At 40.0% G+C, this 27406-nt stretch overlaps 1 protein-coding gene across 1 annotated transcript in view; it reads left to right on the plus strand.

Moving 5' to 3' along the window:
• The first annotated feature begins 9563 nt into the window (after positions 1 to 9563).
• The window catches only part of MYO3A (myosin IIIA), a 114144-nt gene continuing 96301 nt past the window's right edge, over positions 9564 to 27406 (plus strand). Inside the window, exons 1-3 of the mRNA XM_066199217.1 lie at positions 9564 to 9574; positions 17575 to 17757; positions 22628 to 22762. Coding sequence (XP_066055314.1) covers positions 17590 to 17757; positions 22628 to 22762 — 303 coding nt within the window. The 5' untranslated portion in view covers positions 9564 to 9574; positions 17575 to 17589. The remainder of the gene's footprint in view (positions 9575 to 17574; positions 17758 to 22627; positions 22763 to 27406) is intronic.

The following is a 27406-nucleotide window of genomic DNA, read 5'->3' on the forward strand; positions in this document are numbered from 1 at the left end:
TCAAACAGAGTGGGCAGGAGGTTTGCATAGCATGGGAAATGCACGCAAAGCTCTCCTAGGTGACATTTGGAATTTCTCCTAAGATGAAGTCCGTTTCTAACAAAAAAACAAAAACAAAAACAAAAACAAAAACAAAAACAAAAACAAAAACAAAAACAAAAACAAACAAAAAACCCCCACAAAACAAAACAAACTGTTTGTATTTGAGGAAAGTTTGTATGCAATTTTCTGCTACACACGGCTCGTTCCTTCGGAATCAAGCAGACCTGGAGGTAGAAATCCGAGCTCAATTGTCAGACGGCAGCAGGGGAGCGGTGGGTGGCCCTGCTCTTGGCTGTGCTCCGGCGGCGAGCACCAGCCTCCCCCGCTGCTCTGATTTGCTTTCCCTCTGCGTCCCGCCGTGCCTGCTAAGTAAGGCAGCTGCCACAATCAAAGTCAAAACCTCAGGACACAAAACCATCCCCAGGAACTACCTTTCTGCTCTAGACAGGCTGATAGAGGGTGGAAGTGCACATAGGAGAGCAGCAGCAGCCCTGACCCCTGCATTGCTTATGGAAAGTCAAAAATCACACTGTTGTCTCAATAGTGTGTGAAAACAATGACTGACTCTTATGTTTTAGCCAAAAAGGATAAAGCGGACAGTCTTGGCTTGTGCTGAAGATGCTCTCCGCAGGAGACTGTGTCAGGCAAAAACAGGGTAGGAAAACACCCTAATCCTGAGGCCAAGAGGCTGCAGCAGGAACACCAAATTTTCACAGCCATGAACCAAACCTGTGGGCTACCCAATTTAGGGTCGGGCCTCCAACAGTGAGCAATTTCAGCTCCATCAAAGAAAGGTGCATGAAGCACTGTAACAGGCAGAGAGGGGATAAGACAACCCCATATGAAATGCCTCATCCTTAATACTTCATTTGGGACTGGCTTGGCATCTGGAATAAGAATTTATGGTTTAGTCTTTCCACATGGTGTGTTTGTGGATTCACAGCTGTAAAAGGACAGGTGAGGAAGGTGAAAAGAGCATTAGTTATTATAAATTATTGTATCTATTTATTATATATTATATTATATTATATAGAGAGATTAGATAAAGAAAACATTACTATGGTCACAGAGTCAAGAACAGGCTGCACTTCAGACTGCCTGTGAGTGAGGCCAGATCATATCTTAAAAACAGCTGTTCTTCTCAGTGTTATCTTTGTTATGGGGGGGGCGAAACAGCCCTACCTCTACTTCCAGCAATACACTTTCAGCCCCACTCCCTCGTCCCTTAAGACACTGTACTCTGGTGTGAAAATCAGTTCGAAGTCCAGTTCACACAGGGCTCTGTAAGGGAAAAATCATCACCTACATGATGCTCATAATTTAGGATGGATTAAAATTAAATTTCACTTTGCATGATCCATTCCTCTGGGACTTTTCAGCACTAGATGATGCAAAAGCTGCTGACTTTGAGGAACAGAGTTTATGCCATTCAACCTGTACCTTACAGCACTTTCATAAAGACCATTTTCAACTTCAGGACTCAAAACTTCCACAGGGTTAGATCCATTACAGCTCCTTTGCAGGTTTTCTTAACAATCCCTTTTAAAAAGACATTTTAAAAGGCAAACTGAAGATTTAACTCTGGCACTGGAAGGCAGCTAGACACAGAAACTGCTGGACCATTACACTAATTGCAACTTAAATGTTTTAAAGAACGGCCAGATAAGTTTACCTCAGCTTTGCAAAGGTGTATTATTTAACAACACACAGAATACAGTCTTCTTTCCTATCTAGAAAATGTGAAGGAGAAACCTTTTTACCTGTCTTTTTTTGACCATTGACTTTGGGGTTTTGAATGTTGGCTTTTTCATTTAGTCTAGATCTTGTTTTATTGAAACCTTCAGAGCTAATCTAGGCTATTTACACTGATGTTTTTGTGACTTACAATTCATACTGAATTATGTCAGACACCATCAGAGGCATAAGTGCACAGCAGCAAAATCAATTCTACCTAATGTAGAAATTATACATAAACTTAAAAAATGCATTCTGTGACTTTTCTTTTTTTATTTTAATGCAAATCATAACATAGTACAGATAAGTTACATTTGAAAACTAGGCCTCTAGTCAGAAAAATATGAGAGGTTATTAAGTTTATCTTGATTATTTTATGACTGTTTTTGACAGAATATGTTATCAGGTATCTTCTTAAATGTGAACCCTTGCTACCTATAACAACTTACATAAAATACCACAACCAGTCTAGATATCTTATATTAGTCCTAAGAATCTATAAAGTCAGTCCATCACCATTTGACAGACTTGAATCTGGCTACATGCAGGTTTTAGAATCTTAAGAGATTAAAAACCATTAAAAACCAGAGATGTTTTTAATGGAAGTCTGTATCAATCTGTCCTTCTCCTAAAGAATTTTATTCCTGACAATAGCTGGGAAGCAAAATTATTTTCTGATACAGTTCGCAGCTAATGACAGAAATTGAGGCAGTTACAGATAATGGAGAGAGATGATCAATTGGGACCATTTAGCACACCACCTGCCATAATCAATATGCAATTATTACTTCCAGCAACACAGAATTATTGATGCTTCAACAGATTTTCATTGTTTTAAATTCTTTGATTTGAAGGTAATCTGAAATGGACAATATACTGGTACCTTCTGTATTTCAGTTCAGTGTTTTAAGTTACCCTCAGTGTTCAAAAATCCATGATTTTATTTCAAAAAAGTGCTCGTTACCTACAAAATCATAATAACTATTTGCTTCTAAAAAGCCATCACCACAGAAATGCTGGAAGTGTGAGCAGAGGACGTTTGGTTCTGCTCCTGCTACCAGATGAGATTATGAGGCTTTTGCATCATTCAGGGGAGTAGAGCGTTGGAAATGCACATCCAGCTAAGAGTAGAGCACTGGGACACAAGTGTGTCCCAACAAAGACAGATAAGAAGCTAAAAATCAGGATGGCACACAGCATCCCTTCTCCTCCTTTATTTCTTTCTTTTTAAATCTGATTTTTTTTTTCTCAAAATAAATGTTTTTTTCAAATGTGTTTACAACCAACCAGAAAAGAAGAGGAGGAGCAGCTGGGACGCCAGCAAACTGCAGGAAAGCCGAGCTCAGCGTGTCTGTGTCTGTGTGCCACTCACATAACCAGGCACAGAAACCCTCCAAATGTAATCCTGTTTGTGTCACTGTTTGCTATACTCCCTAACTGGATTAAAAAGAAAAAGAAGACAAATCCAAATCCTCCAAGGGCTATCTTTGGAACATCCTCAGAGATTAATGACAGGCTCACAAATGGGAAACTGTTTATAAAACTCATTTGTGGCGTGCCTCTGGATTAGGAGGCTGAGGAATCCAAAATAATATGGGTAGAATAATGGAGAAAAACTCCAGAACAAGCCATCCAGGTTATTCTCAGATTATGTTGTCATTCTCTTTTGGTGTCTATCTCTTCTTTCGCTTGAAAGAAAAAGAATTTTCTAGGTTTTACTTAATTTTTTGCAATTGTTTTGGATTAATGAAGCGTATACTTGTGAAGTGTGTGAAGTCTGGAAATGTGATTGTTACCTCTGGCTCCAAGGGAAGGAATAGACTGACAGCAAGCTCCTAGTATGTCTGAAACAGGGGAAAAAATGTGTAAAACAAAGAATGTTGGGCACATTCTGTTTATCCGTTGGAAGTGTTCTGGACATTATGTGATATTCCAAACTTCAAACTGTCCAAGAATAGTATTTTGAGCCTCAAATTCCCAAACCTCACAAGTAAGAAAGTTATTTTAAAAAAGGTCTAGCCAAATAAAGGTCATGAAATTGCTTAGGTTACCATTCTTTTCCATCTTGTTCCTGAATACTTAAATTACAGTTTACAGTTCCTTACAGATTATGAGCATTAGTAGTAAAATTTTTCCAAATGGTAACCTCAACATCCAATTAATCCACAGATTAAGGATCTGGTGCTTTCTGACTCTTGCCAGGACTACTGCAACTGATATAGTCTTGAGAGAAGTTGGTCTTAGATAAACAATAGTGTCTTTAGTACCTGTACAGAAATGTGTGTGCTCTGGCTACTGAACAAGCAAAATTTTCTCTCCATCTCATTTATACAATATGACATCTATCATTGCTGGCTGACACTTCCATTTGTGCGCTGTGACCCCTTCAGAGGCAGAAGAAAAAATACACTTGTTCAACACTGAGTCTTCTTGTATCACCTGATATGAAAAGACTTCTATTTGCCCCATTTAAAAAATGGTTAAATAGCAGGATCTGGAAGGCAATGAATTGAAGAGACTGAATGTTAGATGCTAATTAGATGCACATATCAAAAATCAATTCAACTTCTTCAGTTATCAATATTCTGATGCTGCTTATACTTCACTAGTTCACAGTCGTATTTATGTACCGAAGTACACTTGTGTTTAGTAGTGTCAATAGTGGTATTTGTTTAATAGGTATTTTACTTAATGTCTGACTGCTGATCACCTAAACCTTCAAGGGCTGGGAAGAAGAACAACAACTGTAAAGAAATACACAAAACACCTCATAAGGCAGGCATTGCGATTTCAGGATACAAGGGAGACCCTCCGAACAACTGATTCAAAAAGATGTTGCAAAAAGCTATGGAGTACCAAACCTTAAATCTCTAAGCAGTTAGTTTGGGAACTGCTGTATTAACAAGATGACCCACGTGACCAATATTACCATGTGACTGGTGTTGTTTATTGCTTTGTTTAGATTTTTAATCCCAGAATTCTTAAGACAGCTTCATGACTGAGGGATACGTTGTGCACACTTGGAAATGGCAGTACCACAACCCCAGATCTTTACCTGCACGTTTTCAAGATTGGCATTTTCCCTTACCCCCAGGTATGCAGAAAGTAGCAATCCTCAGATGTCCCAACACCTTCTTACTGGCTGACATCACTGCACGTAAGCGAAATCCTTTAATGTTATTTTAGTGATCAGTGTGTTCCAAGAAAAGGATAAGGGTACTCTCTAAGGAAGTGCTGACACCAGGCCAGGACACATTTTGCAGCATAGTTCTCTGCAGTTATCACTTGATCCCTGAGCTTCTCCACTGCAATTTTTTCGAACTGTAGAAGGTTTTATATCCCAAATTTTCCAATGCATCTTTTCCCTAATATTTTGTTTGAAAAAATTAGGAGCACTTTTTAAAAACTGAATTTGAGACATGAGTTCAAACTGTGTCTAACTTAGGACTTTCTTAGATGGGAAACAACACCTGCAAAATCCTAAAACTTTGCTACCTCAAGCCCAGTGAAATAGAAACAGCTGTGAAATTTCAATATGATGCCTTGCACATTTTACCTGTAATATTTTTTTACCTATTAAATATGAATCAATAAGCATGAGTTAGGCTATCACCATTCAAAGGTAATACTACTGTGCTAGATGTGCAGCTCCTGAGTCTAATGACAGGGACCTACAGAGGCACATTTTAGTGAAGAACTGTCAGCTTCCTGAACCACTCTTATTTTCTGGCAATTTCTGTGCTTAGGGGCATGTTGAGACTGTGGAGACAGTTTTAGAGCGGGAAATTTCAACATTCTTTTGATTGCAGATTTAATTGGATTCATTAGTTACCACTGAGCTTTTAAATTATTTTCCCGTTTGTCAAATGTTCTGTATTACATGTGCAGTTAAAAAAAAAGTCTGAAAAGCACATTCTGTAAATTTGAACGAATTCAAACATATCTCCCTTAGGAACTAAGGTCATGGGACATGAGAAAGTTGAATAGTCTCAGCTTTTCATATCCAATGATCTGGGTTGGATGTTAAAGGTTTTGTATCCTATCAACAATCTCCTGAGCTAAGCAGCCCCTTAAATGTGATTACAAGGATCACGCATCTAAGACATTCAAAAGGGGTTACGGAGCTCTTTTGATCAACTAAAGAAAATATCTGGCAAAGCTCAGGGTTGCTTTAGAGAAAACTATGCATTCAATAAATAACTTATGCTTTTGGAACATCCTTGATAATTCATTATGATAGATGGTATTTATGATCAAAAGAATACTGAGCTAGATGTAGACAAACTCAGTGGTGGTTTTCCTAGAGGATATTTACTCAGGTGCTGCAGGAAGTACTGCTTCTCTGTAATAAACACCAAAGGGGAGGAGTTCCTTATATTTGCTACAGACTGCGCTCAGTTAAGCAGCCAGGGAGGTCAAAAAGCACTTCCCCAGAGAGGTAAGTTCTTTGACTCTTACAGTGGTGGTCTTCTGATAGTTAAGCATGCTTGTTTATTTTCTTAACTTATCATTTATATTTCACCTGATCTTTTTGTGTGTCACTTGTTATTTGCATATGTACCTCATTAGCCATCAAAACAACTCCTATTGAGTAGAATACTATTAAAAGATCTATTATAAAGATAAAAAAAAAAAAGATTAAAAGCAGGAACATATGCCTTAGGACCCACAAACTCTCTGTTGCTGAGCTCTGCCCAGGATTTGGAGCCTAGCAGCCAAGGACCTCCTTTTGCAGGGACGGTTCACTGTGTCCTGCCTATCTCCATCCTGACTTTATTTGGATGTAGTATGATCTTTCATAATATAGAAAATATTATTTTAAGTAAATTACAGCCTTAATTTGGTGCCTTAGTCACAAGGACACCTTTCCCACACTTCCTACCCACCCCCTCCTTTTTGTTATTAGAAGCCTCTAAGAATGTAGAAGTCTGAATGTATCAGTTCTGGAGTAAAAGAGGTCTATTCTACTCATGTATGTTTCAGGTCCATTACATTTTAATAATGAAGAGTAAGACATTTTAAAAGCAACTACCTGATGTGATACAATCTTGAAGATGCTTTGAAATGTTGTCTGTTGATCCTGCTTTCATATTTGTCACATAGCAATTTAAAAATAGTTTTCAGACTTGCACCCACAATGCTTCTAATGAAGGTAAAAACTGTGTTGAAAGGCAAGGAGAAAGTCTGAAACTAATCTAATCACAATCTGTTAAAAAGATAGTGCAGTACAGATGCTGTCTTGTGGCATTAAGCACAACCTCATACCAGGTACAGATGGAGATGATCACACTTAATTTATCTTTTAATATATATATCTGGATATTTTCAATACATAATATTTGTCCTTAATATTTTCAAAATTATTTTGGGGCAGAGAAAGCATATACCCACATTTACTCTAGAACTTTGAAATCTCATCTGAAAGGCTTTCTAGATAAAAGCAAAGCAGTAATTTTTTAGGAAAATGACAGACAACAGCCAAGGCAGGTTGAGATGGAAAAAGAACATAAAGGAGTGAAAATAAAGGCAAAGGACAAATGTGTCAGCTGCATGACACTGAATGTCATGTAATCATGTCATGACTAAATTTTCCAGCACAGTCAGTGTCCATTTGACACATAGATTGTCATTCTCTAAGGGCATAAATTCCCTGCTTGTTTGAACAGTGCCTAGCTCAATAGGCCTTGGACAGTGGTTATGACTTTAACCAGTTTAAATTAGGACCCTTTCTGCAGCAACAGGCTGCCACTACTTATATATAGTTCATAATTACCTAAATGAAACAGATACGAGTTTTTTGGAGTTTCACAGACCAGTTTACCTGAAAAATTAATTCATGCAGAAGTCATAAGCGTTCAATACTCCAAGTGGTTTATCTGAGCCCTATCACAGGGTTTTGCCTTTGAGGTTCCTTTGACAGAGGGAGCACTCACAGAGAATTTTAGGTCTTCAGAGCTAAGGGATGGTAACGTTGGCACGCAGTGAGAGTCAGGTGAGGTGGGCAGCAGTGGTTTTACGACAGCACTGCTAGAAGTGGAAAGGGACATATCAGCCAACCACTGATGGTTCTGTCTTTTCTGGTTCCATGATTGTGTCTAAACACTTCCAAGCGTCTTGCTCCAGGTCTCAAATGCATGCAAGCTCTTCCTGGGAGAAGAGCCATGAGTACCCATCACTCCTTTTTGCACCTGAATTTCCACTGAGAAGCTTCTAGCTGTTTTCTGATGGTGCACTCTGGCCAAGCTTCTGCATGATCAGAGGATTATACTGTCATGCTTCTGCATGTGACCTGCCATCCACCAGACACACAGCCGAAAGGCAGTGAGGTGCCAGGCATTCTCAGGGAGGGGGAAGCTTTAACTGAGTGTTGCTTCTGTAGTGATTTGAACCTAAAAGATATGGATATTTTTACAAGTGAGGCCCTATTATGCTAGTGCTTCCAACTGTAATTAGTAAAATGGGATCATAAAACTAGGAAGCTCATTTTGTATTTTTATAGGGTCTCAACCAGGGAAAGAGGGACTGTTATGAAGGGACAGAGCAGTCAGCAACAGAAGGAGTTAATAAAGTCTATATGGGATGTTAAACTATCCCTCATAAATTTCTACATGCATAATGGAGTGCAGAGTCTAAAATTGTCAACAACTTTTATACAATAAAGTAATAGCACTTGGATGAAGGAAATCAAAAAGGCCTCTTGTCCTTGTATAGATCTGGTTTATGGCTGTTTAGCTTTGAGGTTGCAGAAGTTTCTGTTGATGATTTTTCCACAGGGAGGAATTACATAAGGTTTCTTGTCTGTGTGATTATTTTGATGGCTGGGATGGGTATAAGCAGCCATACCTGTTACAGATATATTCACTCAGAGAAGCCATCCATGAACTACCTGGTGTCTACTTTGCTTTTGAGAAAGATGTAGAACATAGCTCATGCCATGAGCCATGAAAACAAAACCCAGGTTCAAATATTACCAGAAAAATGAAAGGAGACAAACTCAACACAACAGAGAAATTCTCTGATGAATTTACATGGTCCCCAGTGCTGACTGAGTTTGGCTGCTTCTTTGCAGTGAATTTGTCTGGGATCATGCAAAGAAAACGTAACCAGCATAATTAAACCCTGGTTCATGTCCACACAGCAACTGTACTTACAAAATTCATCCATTTCCAACTTTTGAGTACTTTGTCTTGCAACTTCACCCTGCTATTAGTTATTACACTTAGCTTGCGCTGCTGTGGTGTAGTCACCTCTGCAACGGGTACTAATGGGAGCTCGGGGCGTGCACCACATATGAATTATTTTTTAGAGGGCCAGGTAGGTCCATTAGGTTTCCTCCGGGCAGCGCAGCCATGGGCGGCCACGAGCCGCAGCTGCCCCGTGCAGGCCAGCAGCCCCGCCGGGCGCTCGGCGCCGTGTAATCCCCGCGGGGCGGATCAGGGTGCGGGGGCTGTGACCCGGCTCCGGAGGCGGCCGGCCCGGGATCCCCAGTGGCCGTGGCCGGCCCGGCTGCGCGCTCAGCCGCCGCCGCTGTCCCGCCGGGAGGGAGCCCGGGCCGCTCCGGCGCCCCCGCCGCGCCCAGCCCGGGGCGGGCCGAGCCCTCCCGGCTTTGCCGGCGCCTGCGGGGGATTAGCGGGGCAAAGCGCTCATCCGCCGCTGACCCCGAGGCGGGACCGCAGCCGGGCCGGGGCCGTCCGCTGGAGGAGGAGGAGGGCGAAGCCGAGGCACGGCGGCCGGAGGCGGCGCGGCCCCTGCCCCCTCGGCGGGGCTGGTACTGCGGGGACCGGAGGTTTCGCTGCGGGTAATCCCCGGCCGGGAGCGGCACGCAGGGCACCAGGGCGAGTCCCGGCACCGGTGCCCGAGCGGGGGCTCATCGGCGACCTGCGCTGCCCGGCGGCCACGCCTCGCCGAGGGGCTTCGGGGCGGCCCCGCGGGATGGTGGCCCGGCCCCCGCGGGGGTGGTGCGGGCCGGGCCGGGCCGGGCCGGGCCGGTGCCTCCCGCCGCAGCCCCGGTCCTGACGGGACGGGCGCGCCCGGCAGCGGTGGGGCGGGCTGGCGCTGCGCGGAGCCGGGAGCTCCAGGCACCGGGGCATGTGCGGGTTGCTTCTTGCGGTCTCTCCTTCAGATGAATCCTGCTTGTTTGCACTTTTGCACTTCTTCTTTTTTTTTTTTTTCTTTTTTTTTCTTTTTTTTTTTTTTTTTTTTCTTTTTTTCTTTCGTGTGAGTTTCTGGATAAGAAACGCGTGCGGAGCAGTCGGGAGAGATGCATGGCCCGCGTCGTGCCCGCGGTGAGGCAGCCGGGCGCTCCCGGAGCCGGGCAAAGCGCTGCCCGCCCGCGGGACACGCGGGGCTGTGGCGTGACCGTGACCGTGGACGGTCACGGCAGGACGCGTGTGCGATCTTACCGTGCCCACTGTACGCTCGCACCCCGTAACTTCTTGTTAATTCTTTAACCTGTTGCTTTAAAAATCCCCTCCTCCGATGGAGTTACTTTAGAACTATAAACCTCAGCATGCAGTGTGACTTTGACTGTTGTGGGGAGTGGATGGAAACCAAGGTGGAACCTAGCACTGAAGTAGATCCCTAAGTGCTAGCAAGTTTGCTTGTTGTCTGCAATGCCTTCCTTATCTTGCTATCAAGTTACTGTATCGCCTTAATTTCAAGCCCTGACAAAGCTCATTGATACAGCAGCTAAATTAATTTTCAGTTGCCACTTTTCTATTGTTAGAAGTTCTGAGAAATGTGGAGTGAGTGATGTCACACCATACCGATTTTTTATGGCTTTAGAAAGGTTTACTGTGTTAAAATAGGAAAATTGAGTGATGCTTTAGCTTTGAAAACCAAGTTATTTGCTAATATATTGATCTAGTGTTTAGTCATTGAAAAATTATTCTCATCACTTGCAGTGCCTCTCTTCTGGGAGCCACAAAATTAGCTGGATATAATTCAGTTCATGGATTGCTAATGTCAGTTCATTACTTCTGGTGGCACAAAGTCCAAATACAATTTGATAATGAACCATTCCCCTTTCCATTATTAATCTTGTTTCATGATTGTAATGCTCCTGCAAAAATATTGTCTGTTGGACGACAATTGCCACAAAAATCTTTAGCTATCATTTGTGTTCAAAACATCAGAGCTTTTAAAATTGACGACAGTAATTAAATTTAGCATTTTGTTTCTTTGCTCTTTTCATACCCTCTTTCTTTAACTAGTGATTGGCTTTTTAAAAGGTTTGGGTTCTGTATTGGTATCGTATTTAAACTCTGAAGGATTGCAATCTAATGTGTGCGCCTGTGCATGAGAATAGATTGAATGCTTAGAGCCCTCGCTGATTCTTTAACCTGTTGCTTTAAAAATCCCCTCCCCTGATGGAGTTACCTTAGAACTGTAAACCTCAGCATGCAGTGTGACTTTGTCTGTTGTGGGGCATGGCAGGGAGTGGATGGAAACCAAGGTGGAACCTAGCACTGAAGTAGATCCCTTGCATCTGTGCCCTCTGAGAACATTCAGAGAGTGAAGAGCTGGAGCCTCCCATGGGCAGGGCTGGCCCATTCAGTCTGCACCAAGTCAAAATGTCAAGATCAACTGAATAATAACCCACAGATGAAATGTCAATGTGGACACCCAATATGCATTTATCAATAGAAGGAGATCAGGTACTGATACCACACAGTACTGCTTCTCTACAGCATGTAGAAGTTTTACAGAGGTCGAGGAGTGCAAAGGCATCAGATGTCTCTGAAAGCTGTCTTGCTTTGTTGGGAAAGTTGTCACTGGATAAGTCACTAAAGAAAAGAAGTGTTTTTAGAAACAGAAGATGCAGTTACCCAGCCTCAGAGAGTAAACATTAAACAGTGGCCTCAAAATCAGATCAATTTCCTCTGTGAACAGCCCTAAGATTGATGTATGTACTCTGAATTGTGCCCAGGAGATATTTTGTCTGATACTTGCCTAAATTGATCACCACTCCTTGCCTCCAAATGCTTTACATAATCATTTATTCCTGCACTTACATTAATTTAGGGTTGGTTGCTGGGTTCAAAGTTTGCTTGGCAATGTTATTGCATGGTGCTTGTGTCCTGTGTGCACCATCAGACAATGTCCAAGTTGCCTGACAGCTTTCAGGTGATGAGATGTGGCTGGCTTGCAGTTTTCCTGGCTGTAGTATAGAGCTGATACTCATTTTGTCAGTTGTCAAGCTAGAACTATTTATTTCCAGCATTTAAGTAGATAGAAATAATTTGTCTTAGCATGTCTGCATCTGAAGCAGTGTAACTGGGCTCCTGTTGTAGGCAATGGAAACTTAGCCAGTAGAATCAACAGTGTCTGGAGACTAAACTGTTTTATGCTAAGATAAATGCTAAACAGGTGAGGTGAATCAATTTTTTACTGCTTTGACTGAAATGGAATTATAGCATCTAACTTAGGTTCCAATAGGTGTATTCTACACATCAGCTTAGGTGAAGCCTCCCTAAATTGATGTCTTGTGTCTTTCTTACTCGTGTTAGCACACAACAGTGAAAGACTTGGACTGACTGTTAAAGAAGGTTGTTGATTTTTATTCTTTATCTACCATAGCTGGGACTAAAGAGATCTTTTTTCCCTCTGGAAGGTTTCTTGCGGACGGGAAGGACAATTGAAAGCAATGGGGAGTATATAGAGTAGAAAGTAGTAAGCAAATTGATATGCAATTGAAGAGGATAATTTGTCTAGACATATGGAGCATACAAAAATTATGTAATTATGCAATTTTTTGTTGTTTTAGAGAGAAATTATAATGCTGAGCACATTCAGCTTTTCACAAGTGAAGTAAAATATAAAGAAACAACAGCCTGCAAACCTACAGCACTTGTCTTTAACTAATGGTCAAACTAGATAACCTGCTCACACCGAGTTTAGATTTACGTATAGTTCCCATTCAGATATAGGTTGCATCACCATGGAAATCAGAGGCCAGATATTCTCACAGAATTGAATGGGGGTGATATTTGAATTTCCAGAGCAAAACTTACACTTTGAATGATGGCTAGGATAATATACTGCATAAGTGAGTCATTATAGCTCCAGCTGTGTATCTGAGCTGCAGTCCATGCTCTTAGTTGAATAATCAAATTATTTGGACATTTATCCAGAAATTGCTAGGTGTTAGTCTGATGAAGGGCATATTGCAGCCTCATGCTTTTTGGCTTGTTTTGAGAATTCCATGTGGCAGCCGTTAACTTTCTTATTAAGTACTTGTCAGAGTGGCATAACTCATGAAATAAGAAGAAATGTGGTTTGGGACTTGATTGTACCATTGCATTAAGTATTTGAAGGCCCCACTGCGCCTTGTGATCAGAGCCAGACCAAAGAACTTCCAAATTAGATATTGAATAAAGCAATAAAGGGGGTGAAGAAGAGAGGTGAAATGGAGTTTTTTATTTGATATAGCAAGCTGTCTATTTTTGTTTGTTTTGTTTTTGTTAGGGTGATTACTTTTTCTGGCTTCCATTAGGCAAGAGATTTAAGTTTCACAATCTGAAGGAATGCCTTGTGTCACCTTCAGAGAGGTAACAGATATTATATGCCATGTGTGCCAGTGTTCTTGGCACTGGACATCTGCCAGGCGCGGCATACAGGAGGATGTCTGCCACATTTCAGGGTAGGATGTGTGCAGGAGTTGTCTGGTTAAACAAAAGTAATGTTTGCAATGTGAAGGAGAGAGTGATGTGGACAAACAAAACAGAAGACAACCTCAGTAGGTGTGTTTTGAACTGAACCAACGAGGTTCTGGTTCCAGTTTTCAAGGCCAGAAAGTTGTGGTAGCCAGGAGACCATATGCTGATGGGAACCTAAAGGCTGCATTCATTGTAGTTAAATGTGAATAGATGTCTGCTTTGCTAATCCCGTAGGCTCCCTTTGTGTAAGAAGATGAACGACATGAGGCAAGGGGCTCTCATTTTATTAGCTCTTTATGGAGGGAATGGGTATGTTTTCACCCAAGTGAGATGAAGGTCCATTCTGAAACTATTGGGTGGGAAGTTTTATAAGAAAGTTGCACATTTAGGTGGTATGAAACAGTGGTGAATATACTGGGTTAACATATAATATTCTATGTGAAATTCAGGCTCCTTTGTGCTTTAAACCCAGCTGGCAGAAGCAAAACCAATTGCTTATCCCTAAGTAACTGCGTTTTCCCTAATGCTCTGTGACTTTCACTAAAAGCCCTCCACAGGGCAATTGGTTTGTGTCTGAAGCTTTGGGTGTGATAAATGTACTTCACTGAGTTGCCTTGGCAGCAAGATAGTCCAGAGGAGATATACTTTGTTCTTCAGCAGGCTTCCCCTTCCCTCTCCAAAGTGACTAGATACTGAAAATGATGGAGAATGCAGTGGTCTGTCAGCACAGCTGCTGAGCAGGGCATCTCTGGGTATCTTTAATATTTGGTCTGAAGTCTGCTGTGTAGGGTGCAAATGTTTGATGTGAAGCAAAAAGCCACATAGGAATGGCTCATAAGAATTCTCACCCAGTTTGTTCTTATAACTGGCACCAAATCCCCCTCTCAGATAAAGAAAAACCACCAACCAACAAAAAAAAAAACCCCAAACCTTGTTTTCTTGGAACTCCAAATATATTTTTTTCCTTGCCTTGAATTTAATTGCTGTGTCGATCTGTTTGGCTCTCTCAAACTTACAGGATGATGTAGTCTGGGATGTAAACTTTGTTTTATGAGCTCATTAAGAACTATAGCAAACACAACAAAGAGGGTCTCAATCCCCTTTTGCCTAGGTCAGTCTATCGCGTGAATTCATTTATTCACCATTCAAGCCATACGGTTTCGTAATTTATAACCTATAACTCTTAATTTGTACACCTCCCAGCAAAACCAAAATAATAAAACCTAGCTGGGGATAAGAGACTGCTTATCCCTTCTCTTCTGTCACAGTACAAGTGTTCCCTTTATCACACCAAGCAGCAGGAAGGCCTCAGCAGTCCAGCTCCTGTTAGATTTTCTTCTAAAGCTTTTTGGGCAAGCTGATATTTCATACCTTCCAGCACGGAGATTTGGCCTATACCATTTTTGGTAAGTGAGCAGATTCTGGGGAAACTGCAGCAGGAAAGATGACAGGAGACAGAGATTTGCGGGTGATAATGGTGCATAATGCTCATAATGGCTCTTGAGCTCTTTCAGGCTACCTCTCTGCCTACTTGGTGCTCTTGCTTTGACTTGCTAGCACTGTGCCTAGCATCCATCAGGCCTCACCAGCAGGTAAGCCAAAATCTGAGCAGCAGCCGAGTGAACTGTCACACTGAACACACCAGAGTATTTTAAAAAGTTCTTTTTTTCCCGGTGGTTCAAGGGTACATTCCCACCTTAGAGGTTTGGATCAAGTTATAAATTGTGGTGGCTTTTAAATAAATTTTTAATGGTGAAGGATATGATAAATTATCCAGTTGGTTGGGGATCCAGACATATTCCAGGAGCAATGCAATTTATTGCTGAAATATGAGGTTAAATCATTATCAACTTTCACAACTTCACTGGGATGTAATAAAACATTATCCATCATCCAGATTAGAACATTTGAAATCATTCTATTTAATATATTTTTAATAATAGAAGTGGAAACTAAACAAATTTATCTGCAGGGACTTGTTCTTAAACTTGGTGAAAGTGAGGAAACATGATATTCAGTATAATTTATTCAAGTTATGATTATGAAGCTGTAAATCGAAAGAACTAGAGTGAATTTTTTTTTTTCTGGAATAGCACTCTTAAATTATTGAACTCAGTATGACAGCTACTGAATGCAGATTTTTTGATGTGGTGACTTTTCTTAAGACTAGATGATGTACAGCTGGTGTGATTTTCAAAAGAAAACAAAAGCACATGGCAATTTCTCTAGCACTTTTTCTCTGGTAGCCAAATAGCACCTGCAGGATCATGTTTCCTTAGCCCTTTAACAGTTCTCATTGTACCAGTCTCTGCAGACAAAGAAGCAATTGATACTGGGAGTCAATGAATTTCAGCTTCATTCTGTCAATGTATAGGGAGTTAGTGAAGCCTTGGAGGCTCTCTGAAGCACCAGCTTGGAATGTGACTGCTTTGAGTGTTCTGCTTCATTTAAAACATCCCTGCAGCAGAGTGGACCTTTGCTTATTTGGAGATTCAAGGTATCAGAGTTCCCTGCTTGGCTCTGGCACAGCCTAAAAATGTAGAGCTGTTCTTTGAGTTCCTGAGTCAGAAGTGCTCATCTTGGAAAGGGAGGAGTTAAACCTTCCTTTCTTCAGCGCTGCATATCTCCTACTGCCTGGGTCAGAAGCTCCTGTGTTTTCTTGTAACGTGAGACATAGCAGGCTTTCCTCTTATAAAAAAAAATCACTAGTTGCAGGTTTAGTATGCAGTAAGATCTTAAACAAATAGTTAGCCTCATTTAAAAAACTAAAGCTTAGATAGAGAAATTTTGAAATTCTATCATTATTGAAACCCTCAAAGCAAGGGTTTGAGATTATGAATCCTCATCCCTTTATCATCCCAAATTTAGTTATTGTTTCATGTAGTCCCCTAATTACAGCAAAATGCAGAAGCTAATTACAAAGCATTTATATATGAAGTGATTAAAAAACCCAAACAGAATTATTGTATTTGAGCACTACTTTAAAGGCAAAGGAAAAGACAGTTGTGACTCATTTGTGGTTTTTTGGGGGAAGAAATGGCTTTGCCTGAAAGTGGTGAAGTTCCCAAGTCATGGATAAAGACTAGGCATATGGTGATGCCTTAGGAAGATACTACAGTCAGTGTCCTGACTGAATTGAGTCTTTGTGAATCCTGTGGGACAGAAGAAAGAAGAAAATTTTAAATCTGTAATTGAAAACTGAGAATATCCTTATTACAGCTGTATGTCTCTAGATTTTGATCTTTGACCTTAACCTGGAATAGTGTTAAGGGAGGTTTCATTGTATCAAGTAAAATTGAGTCAATTCATTCCCACAGTATTTGGAATAAAGGAGCTGGGCCAGTACTGGCTGCAGTACCAAGAACACAACAGACTGCTGCAGATTTTCTGGTGAATTGTATCCATCGTGGACCAGGGTGTTGGTGTAACCTGGTCTGTTGTGGATACAATTCAATCATTGTAAAAGCTGTTTCCTTTACAGGATGTAAACCAGTTTTTAAGGGATGTACATTGGTAAGCACATTTTCCATGACTGAGAGTGCTTGACTGTCAGAACACCATAGCATTGTGAAAAGCTCTGTCACTTTGATCTACTTGGCTTTTTGAGATCTATGTCATAATTCAAATCCTAAGAGTAGGCTTGTAAAAATGATTGTTTGCTCTAAGAATACGAATGAAACTAATGCTACTATTTAAGATGTTTTGTGTGGGTTTCTTTCCACTTCTTGCCTAATTCTTGGTAATGGACCCAAATTCTTTGGGATTTTATGAACTTGACTCTCATTCCCCTGCCCTTCTAAAGATCCCAGAGTGACAGTATATATTCATTGAAGTGCATGGGAAAGGTTCCGCTGGCTTCACTCAAACTTGAATTTCGCTCAAATTATCATTCGAATTTCCCTTCATTTGATCCTGTGTTGACTGCACGTACCTTCATTTGATATCGTGTATTCAACACAATATGAAATGAAGGGAAATTCAAGTGCAGCAGTTCTTGTTCATTATACTGTCTGTGCATGCACATTATATGCAAAAACATTTCTAGTGTTTGAGGCTGGAATGGGTATTTCTCTTTCCATTTCTAGGAAGCAAATTGCCATTAACCATTTGTTGAGTGTACACTGACATCTCTTTTTCCTAGGAGCCATCATTTGAGATGCTTCCACTGACTGGGAAAACAATAATATTTGATAGCTTTCCTGATCCTTCAGATACCTGGGAAATAATTGAGACTATTGGCAAAGGAACTTATGGAAAAGTTTTCAAGGTGTTAAATAAGAAAAATGGCAGCAAAGCAGCAGTCAAAATTTTGGACCCTGTTCATGTAAGTTACTTAAATTACTTGGTTAATTGTGAGTTTATATAGTCTTTCTTTTTCTCTTAATCTTTGTCTATAATTTGTATTGAAAGTGACAGGGAAATAAACTATTTCAGTATGCTACATTATCAGGCTAGCTCTCAATGCACTTTTCTTATCATAAGTGATCTTGGAAGTGGTTGCTTATGATAAAAGTAAGAAATATACCTAAACTTTGTTACTTTTACTTTGTTACCCCTTTTCTCTCATTTTCAGAAGCAGAGCTGATTATTTTCCTTTTCAGTACTAGGAGTCCGAGCTTATTCTATTTTTTCTGTTGTTCCCTTTCCTTTTTCCAAGTTTTTCCATACTGGCCAGTATGGAAGTTATGTACCTCTAAGTACTTAAGCTGTACCTTCAAGCACCTGAGTACATGCTTGTAGCTGAGTTATGTTCTGTGAGTGATACTTCAAAACTAAAATAGCATATTTTTTGTTATTGTTCATTCTGTGTTTTCAGAATGTGCCAAAATATGTAGAGAATTCATCTTTTCAAATGGAAAATGCAAAGGGATTAGCTCTACACACAAAGCACCAGGCAACTGGGAAGTGGAATTATGAAGTTTTAGAGCATGGTTTTGTTCTCAGTAACTCACATTTGTTGGCTGGCAGATTAATGCTCAAAGAGTAAGGAAGAGCAATAGTCTGGTTTGTAAAGGCACACCCCGCTGACTTCAATGGTGCTGCACGTGGCGTGGGACTTTTCTTGAGACTAAAACACGGGAAAGCAGCTGTTCCTATTTTGGAGGCCCTTTTAAGTTCATCTTCTGCACTCCCAGTGTAGGTTTGTGAGGTATGTGCTTCCATGGCATGACTTCTGGGTAGGAATGGGCAAGCATGCCATGCTGTCTGGACCCTACAGGTCTGGTGCTGCACAGCCACACAGGGCTCTTCTACCTCTGCACATTGCAATGTCAGATTATGATCCCATAGACACAAAAGTCTATGAAATATGTTGGTAAAAGCATAGTGTCTTCTATTATCTTTGCTGTCTTTCTTGCTCATCTGCTTTTTATTTCAGCATGCTTTCAAAGCAACAAAAGGGTGCTCATCTCAATTCAATACTACAACCTCTTCCAAAGTAAACATAACGTGCCAAGTGATAAGCATCTTGATGAGTTCAAATGTATTGAAGACTATTTTTGACTCTATTGCTTTCTGTAAACAAGGTTCTTATGCTTACAATTAATAGGCATGACTTCCTTGCCATTGGTGTTCATCTAAATACCTGTTTGGCAAGAAATACTTTTGCTTTCCTATGCTTCAGAAGTGTTCAGGAGTGATTCTTAAGTGGCAGCTGGCTATGGCCAGAATTCCTGAAGAAATCAGTGAAACTTTCAATGTTCTGTATGCTTTGGAGGTTATAGAAAAAGATTAAAGGATGATAATAGGAAGAAAAAAGAAATAGCAGAGCTGTTTCTAGAGGAAAGATAAATACATTAAGTAGGAGAAAGGAATAGAATGTAAAGGAGACAGAAGAAATCAAATGGATAAAGATGCAGCATAAGAAATTGAAGTTGGGCAAATGTATAACTGATGAAAACAGATTCCTTATTTTAATGAAAAAATGGAAGTAGTGCAGTCAACATCTTTCTTCCAAGACTTGACTCTTAACTAAATGTTTCACACTTTTTATTCAAAGAACACTGTTCTTCTTGGCCCTCTTATATTTAAAGGGTGTCTGGAGTAGCTGCTGTACCTCCATGTTACTGCTAAAGTGACAATCCGGTATTGGAAATAAAGTGAAAGCAATAAATGAGTTCTTTTTATTTAAACTGAAAGTATTAATAATGGCTGCAGAGGGAGCCATTGCAATGAAGAAAAAGATACTTTATGTATTTTCTTCTTTACATTTTACAATTCTCTTTCTTTGGACATCGTTTCAGAATTGTGCCTCTTGAGAGGTAGACTGGAAACAAAGCAGAAGAAATGTGGTTTGGTTTAACTGATATTTCAAAATTGAACTGGGAACCTACATTATCATGGGTGATATAGGATTGAAATGAGCATTTAATGTTTAATCCTTTAGAGCAGAGACTCTTTGCTGGATAACAGCTCAGCTTTTTGAAACTGAAACAGGAAAGCAAAGGTGTTGAAATGAGAATATATGAAGATGGAACTGAGAAGCCTTAGTCATGTCCTCAGGATTATAAGTAAATACCATTCTACTTTAGAACTCTTAGCCAAATTATCCTATATATAGGATGAAAATTTTCTGTCTGCTATTTCTAATGCAGTTCTTCTCTGAAGGTAAACATGCTAAATTCAACCAAATACTTCAAGTTTTTTCCTTCGTAAAGTGCCAAGGAATACTTTTCTTTTTAGTAGGCACAGAATGAATATTCTATTAATTTAATCTCTCCTCATAATTGTAAAAATTTCATAAAATCTGAGTACCCCTCAGGAGACAGAAACCTCTACTAATTCACAGTAGGACAGTGGGCTAATTCTCTTCCAATTTCCCCAAGGCACTAAAACTATTGTACGCTTTGTTTTTAGTTTCTTGGCTTTTGACTGTATATTTTTTCTTTCTTTTATTTTTTGCCAGATGCGTTTTCTGTCTTCATCCCTGCTTCCACTCTTTTTCTTTCCATTCTCTGCCACCTTCAGTACTTTGGTTCTTTCTTCCTTCCTTGTATTTTTTTTCTGTATTCCATGTTATTCTTACGGGAAAATTACCTTGAGTTCCTCCTTTTTTAGAGAGAGGAAAATTCCTGCGGTTTTTCAGTTGTTCCATAACAAGATCTCTAAAAACCTTCCTTGTGAAAAGACTTATCCTGGTAATCTTAATAAGAAAGTTTAATGGCCTGATTCACGAAGATACTGGTGACAGAGGAAGTTCTTGGAGACCAGTCAAGCTGGTCTCAAGACAAAAGACTTGTGTGAGGAACTTGAATAAGATATTGGAGAGACCTGTATAAGAAACAAGTGAGAAAAGTGCTCTTGGGGCAGGTGGGTTGAACAGAATGAGAAGGTGCATCATTCGTTGGATATACAAAACATTCCCTTTCTCTGCCACGGTCACTTCTATTTGGCTTTGCTGAGACAGGTTTTTGGCACTGAGCAGATGCTTTTCACTGATATGAAATCCATTCATATGGATAATGCAGTTCATAAGAGAGCCTTTTTCTAGCATGGATTTTTCACTTCTTTTTTGTGTAGTTGTAAATAGCAAATTATATTAAAAGTGTTTTAAATCTGACATGAGTATGTTAACTTTTTTTGGGGATCTAAACAATGAGGGGAAAATGGCTGCAGATATATTCCCTGTATCTGTTGTCAGGAGGGATTGAATATTTTGTCAGCATGACTCAAATGCAGTGTAATCATCACCCTCAATGAGCAATTCCAGTGCACAGGTGGGAAAGGTTTTCCTGAGTCATCCAATGCTTGCTAAAGTCTGCCAATGCCTGTGTCCCTTTTTGGTCTGAAGGGATTTGCCCAGCTCCCAGTGCATCTGTTGGCAAAACTCGTCCTCATATCTCACCTCCAAAAGGATTTTGCTTAATGTCTAAGAAACCGAAGGTCTGTAATGAGAGTGTGACAAAAAGCCACAATTATTATAGTTCAGTAGAAAACCCAGACAGACTGCAGATGTCACCAGCTTCTATGACAGTAGAAAATGAGAAGAATTCCCAGATAATTCTAGAAAGTGAGGTGGCAAATGAATAAGATATGGCTGCAGTCATACTTGTTCATGCACAAAGAGATAGAGAGGTAGTTTTAGCTGCACCATTTCTAGCTGGGGTTACTATTAAGACTAAGGCAGTCACGTGTAATTTCCCAAGGCATCTGCATACCTACCTACTTGTGGATTGCACTAGCTTTGCCTTGACATCACAGAATAGCTAAGGTTGGAAGGGACCAGTGGTGGGGTGATATGATCTAACCTCCCTGCTCAAGCAGGGTCTTTCTAGAGCACGTGGCACAGGATTTTATCTGGAGAGTCCTTGAATCTCTCCAGAATGGGACACTCGCACAGCCTCTCTGGGCAACCTGTTCCAGTGTTCTGTCACCAGTGCACTAAAGAATTTTTTCCTCGTATTCAGGTGGGAACTTCCTGCACATCAGTTTCTGCCTGTTGCCTCTCATCTTGTTGCTTAGCACTGCTGAGAAGTGCCTAAATCCATCTTCTTGACACCCTCCCTTCAGCCACTTGTAGGTGTTGTTGAGGCCCCCTCTCGGTTTTCTCTTCTCGAAGCTGATCAGGCCCAGCTCCCTCAGCCTTTCCTCCTAAGGGAGATGTTCCAATCCCTTAATCATCTTTGCAGCTCTCCTCTGGACCCAATCCATTATTTCCATGTCTTTCTTGTACTGAGGAGCCCAGAACTGGACACAGCACTCCTGATGTGCCCTCACCAGGGCTGAGTAGAGGGGCAGGATCACCTCCCTCATCCTGTTGGCAATGCTTTTCCTAATACAGCCGAGGATCCCGTCGGCCTTCTTGGACCCCAGGGCACTCTGCTGGCTCATGGACAACTTGTTGTCCTCCAGGACCCTTGCTCCTTCCCCAGTGCCCTCCTGAGGGCTGCTCTGTCATACCCTGTGTGTTCATTAGTTGAAATTGCTAAAGACAAAATAAAATTTAAAAAAATCATTGTTTTGTATTCACTAAACAGAACCAGGCTCTGTAGTTCTCTAAATGGTATATTCGTGTTCTACTTTTTTTCTTTGTATTGTTTCAAACTGCATTTGAATTGACAGAAAATACTTTGTGGAACTTGTTTTCTTTTTTTGTTTGTTTGTTTGTTTTGTTTTTGTTTTGGTTTTTTTTGTTTTATTAATGGCTATCATTATTTATTTGTTAACTGCTATGTATTTCTCATTTTTGACACTAGGATATTGATGAAGAAATTGAAGCCGAGTACAACATTTTGAAAGCTCTCTCTGATCATCCCAATGTAGTCAAATTCTATGGCATGTACTATAAGAAAGATGTGAAAAATGGAGACCAGCTTTGGCTAGTTCTTGAGGTAAATAGTAGAGAAAAACAGGAGGTTTATTCCAGTTGGTATTCCATTGTTGGGTATAAACTCAATGAGTGAAAGTCATTTGTGTAATGTTTTTCTTTAAGAGTGGTTGTATGCAAAGTGATAAATGCTGTTGTTAAGTCTTTTTACTGTTCTGATTAAATTGTTCAGTGTTCTTATCTTGATATTACACTGACAGTTTTTTGCCTTTAAAATTAGGATATAAATTCTAATAAACTCATAGGATTTGCTACCTAAAATCTTTCTTTGGTGAAAGGCTTGCCATAGGAATCTTCTTGTAGTAGCATTTCTTTAAATAGCACTAACATATGACAGAGCCGTTAAAGAACACAGGATGGTGATAGTTTTCCAAATGAAATTATAGAAATCATTTAACGGAATTGCTTTTTTTCTGTGGGAGGTAAATGCACAAGTAGATAAATAAGCCAATAAAAGCAGCTACTGCCCAAATGCTGTTGACAGCAGCAAGATTTCCTCAAATTAAGTTCAGAACAAGGTGTGTTTGTCTTTAGTTTTGAATAATTTGTGAGCAAGGAACTTGACCATTACAGTTTCTACAGATTCACCGCCTGTTCTGTAAAAACTTCCTCTTGTATCCAGAGGAAAATGAAGAATATCTCTGACAGGAATAGTGTGCTTTTCCTAACAATCAAGAGTTTGTTGTCATTTGATCAGGATTTGATAAGGTTGAGATTGAAGAATTGGTTGTATCTTATGATTTGTCTACTAAGTAAATGCGTATCTACCACCAAATATCTCAATGATACAATGGTATCAAATTCTAGAAACAAGCTAACAGTAATGCAGAAGATCTAAAAAAATCTATTCCCCTGTTCCATTGGAAGATGTTTTTAAGAATGGTTTGCATTGCAAATCATGACAAATTATTAGGTTAGACTGACATCAAAAGGTATCAGGTCTTTGTGAAGTGAGCATCTTGGAAAATCTGGCTTCTGTTGTGTCTGCTGGGCGTTGGAAACTCCCATCTGTGAAACTTCTGGTCTGTAAAGGATGGATGCCAAACAGGCAGGCTGAAACAGACTGGGAGGAAACAGTCAAGTGTTTATATTTCAACTTTTATATTTCATATGGAATGATGTTCTTTATGTGAAAAGCACGAGCCTGCATGTGGAGTGTGTTTTATATTTTACTCTTTTTATGCCAAGCTGTGCATGTACAAGTATGGAGCGTGTGGAACAGTCTTGGATGGTTTCTGTCGCTGCACATGTAGATCTGTGAATGCAATGGATTTCAGCTGGTATATGTAGATATGCATAAGTAGGAAAATAAATTTCAGTATTGACTTTGGTGAAGTTTTCCTATTAATAATAGTGTATGTGGAAGAAAATTGTCACAAAACAGATTTCTCTGTTCAAGTGGCACCTTCTTATCAGCTTGTGTGCAGCTTTACAGGGCCGTTGCAGTTTGCTTTTCACAGCAGCTATTAAGGTGTCCTGCAGTTTATAAGAATGAATATCTTTTCATCATCTCCATTTTGTGTTCGTTGATGGGATCCATGAGCAGGAGGATTTGGAGATAAAGTTTCTCAAATTCCACTAGGAATGGGTTGTGATAGATGGTAAAACTCAACATATAGTAATGCATTTAGAATCACCACTGCAGGTTACCAATAAAGTTATTCACTGGAGTGTTTTAATCCATATATTTAGATGTTTAGGTTTGGGTTTTTTTCCTAGAGGAAAAAATCTTCAGCTTTTTAAGATGTGTCCCATGCAATGTACTTTTAAGAAATCTGTGTATGGGAATGAAAGTGAAACAAGAAAACATCTGTGCAGAATGACAGTACTCTTGACTCTCAGTTCAGAAGAGCCTTTCTCTCTGTAGGCTGCACTCAGATAAGCTGAACATCTGCTCCTCTTTGGATGTTGTTGTCATCATGTCTATGTTACAGAAGGTTGCAGGAGGGAGGATTCCTGCCAGGTGCATTAAACTTTGCCACGTGTGTCCAGAGACACAGGCACGAGAAACTGTCCTACTGAGTCTGTTTCGGAAAGAAATCCCATCCTTGGAATGAATCAGCTTAGCAGTTTGATGTCAACAGACAGCAGCATGGTGACACAGCTGAGGCAGAGTGTGCTGTAGCCCATTTCTTTCTGCTCTGGATGTAAGTTCAGAAGGGAAAATATCTGAGATAGGGAAATCATCTGATGGAAGAGGAAGCAAAGACGAATCATATCAGGCCCCTACAGGTGAGCATGTAGGTCCAGGACAGGTGGGGAGAAAAATGACACAGGCCTTGCCTGGTGCAAAGAACAACCTAGGCAAGAAAGAGTGAAGGCTGAAAAGCCACAGCAAGGTAAGTACTAGGTACTACACAGCTTTTACTTGCTGCTGTAAACCAGAATCATAATGCAACATATTTCCATAGTTCACTTCCTACAGAGATCAGGTAGAACTTTAAGAAGCATCTCAGTCCATTTTCAAAAGATGTAAAGTTATGCATACTCTATTTGAGATGAATTTTTCTCTCTGAGAGTTTCATAAGTATGCTAGTGTATTTTATAGTAATGAATATATTTTTATAGGAAATAGAGGGAACATGCATTATTTTTACAGTAAAAAAACCTCCACCTTATTTAATGATTTAAAACTTATCTTAGTAGGGGAAAAATTTTGGAAGTAATGACTTTGCACCCAAAAATACAGTTTTGTAATATCAAAGCACATTGTAAAAACCTCTCATTTCTGGAGAGATAGAGGGAATTGCCAAGAAGTGTTACAGAAATACATCCCTTTCACTCTGCTGAATGTCAAGAAGAATGACAAAATATTCTTTTTAGGTGTTTTTTGGGGTTTGTTTGTTTGTTTGTTTGCTTGTTTTTTCCCCTGAAGAGTGTATGTGAACATTTCAAGAAAATTTGCAGTGTCCTGCTGAGTTAGGCCAATGGTCCATGTAGCTCAACTTTCTGTGTACTGTGGTGGCACTAGAAGATGCTGTTCAGGAAGAGTCAGTTGTCCAGTTTTTGCAGTCTATTTCCCTCATGCTATCCAGCAACCATGATTGCTGTATTACAGATGTCTCAGACTATTCCATTTGGTATCCATTTATGGGCACACTAAACCTGGTGATGATACAGGCATGCTCTACAGTCTCCCCTTATGAGCATACAAGTTGAATTTTTGCATCACTATTAGATGCAGATTTCCATTTGTATAATATTCCACATAGTAGAATATAACGTTTTCAACATTGTGAAAGTGTTTCTAAATCTGATTCTGTTTCAGTGTGAAGAAATTTAGACTCCTACTCATTTGAGAAGGAAGAATATGTTACAGTTTCCAGTGGATTGCAGGCTCTCTTTTCTAGCCTGCTCTGTTTTTAAAAAGTACCTGCAGTGTTGTTGACGCAATTTGTACAGATGCTGGTTATGCACAGTCCAGACTGAGTGAACCTGATTCCTTTTTGTTCTCATGTAGATGACCTAGTGTAATCTTCACCAGAGAAATCATGTGGGAGTGTAGAGTAGTTTATGCTTGGAATCTGCTTCTCTGAAGCGGTGTAGTTTTAGCCTTTCCCTTTCTCTCAACCCTTTAACATGGGAAAAATCATTAAATAAATCGGTAATTTGTGTAATTCTAGATTTTGCAGGCAAGGTGGTATGCTTTGAGTTTCATCTTCTGAATGTTTTTCATGATGTTAATTGAACCTGCTAACCAGACACTGATAAGTCTAAAGAATTACAGAAATACTGTCGTGATGGATTATTGTGATTCAGTTGGCAGCTATGTTTGCTGATTTAAAATTTGCCTGAAGTGATTCAGATTTTTTACTTACCTTTGATCATTTAAAGTTAACATTAAGAGGAAAAAAAAAGGAATGTACAAATGTCTAAATTCTCTTTTTAAGTCCTTGGCATGCTTTCTTTTGTGATGGTTTTTTTTTTTTTCAGAAACAATAAAAAATCTTAAACCCAGTAATTAGAAGCTCTCAGGAGTTTGAATTAAACTAGAATACAGAAAACTAGTGCATCAGTTCACCTGCCACTCTTTCTGCGGACACAGACAAAGTGAAAACCCATGGTTAATCAGAGTACAGACCTTGTAACAATTGTAAAGGTTGCACCAAATGGGGAAAAGAAACACAATGTCAGTATATCAAACTACCAGCCTGCTATACCAGGGTTATGTCAGTCCATTACTACTGGTTTACTTCCAGTGGCTTGCCAAAATGCTTGTAACAGGGTAGGAGCTGGGAGAGCACCAGTCAACAGACTGTTGCTGTGTTATGGGTGCAGAGTACCCCACCACTGCAGTTCCTGCCCAGTTACCAATCACAAGGGCAGTTGCCTTTGGTGAGGTGTTTAAATTAAATGAGACTGTAACAAGCTGAGATTCCTGATAGAACTCCTTTCTGGTTTTATGGAGATCCTTTAGAAGATCTACCATTCTTGAGTTTGCCTAGAGATGGAGAACCCAGCACAATGTGTAGAGTATCAATTATTCACTCCTTTCCTGTCAGAAAAGTGACTCGTCATAGCAGAAAGCTTTCTTTGCAGGTTTAAGCCACTAGAAGAAATGGCTTTGGAAAAGGAGAACTGAATGGATAACAGAAGTCAGTTGTGAAGCTAATCAGCAGTAAGCATTTGTCAGCATTGTAATACAGGA

Source organism: Chamaea fasciata, unplaced genomic scaffold (assembly GCF_029207755.1).
Source record: "Chamaea fasciata isolate MVZ Bird 193981 ecotype frontalis unplaced genomic scaffold, bChaFas1.0.hap1 SCAF_1, whole genome shotgun sequence".
NCBI classification, from domain to species: Eukaryota; Metazoa; Chordata; class Aves; order Passeriformes; family Sylviidae; genus Chamaea; species Chamaea fasciata.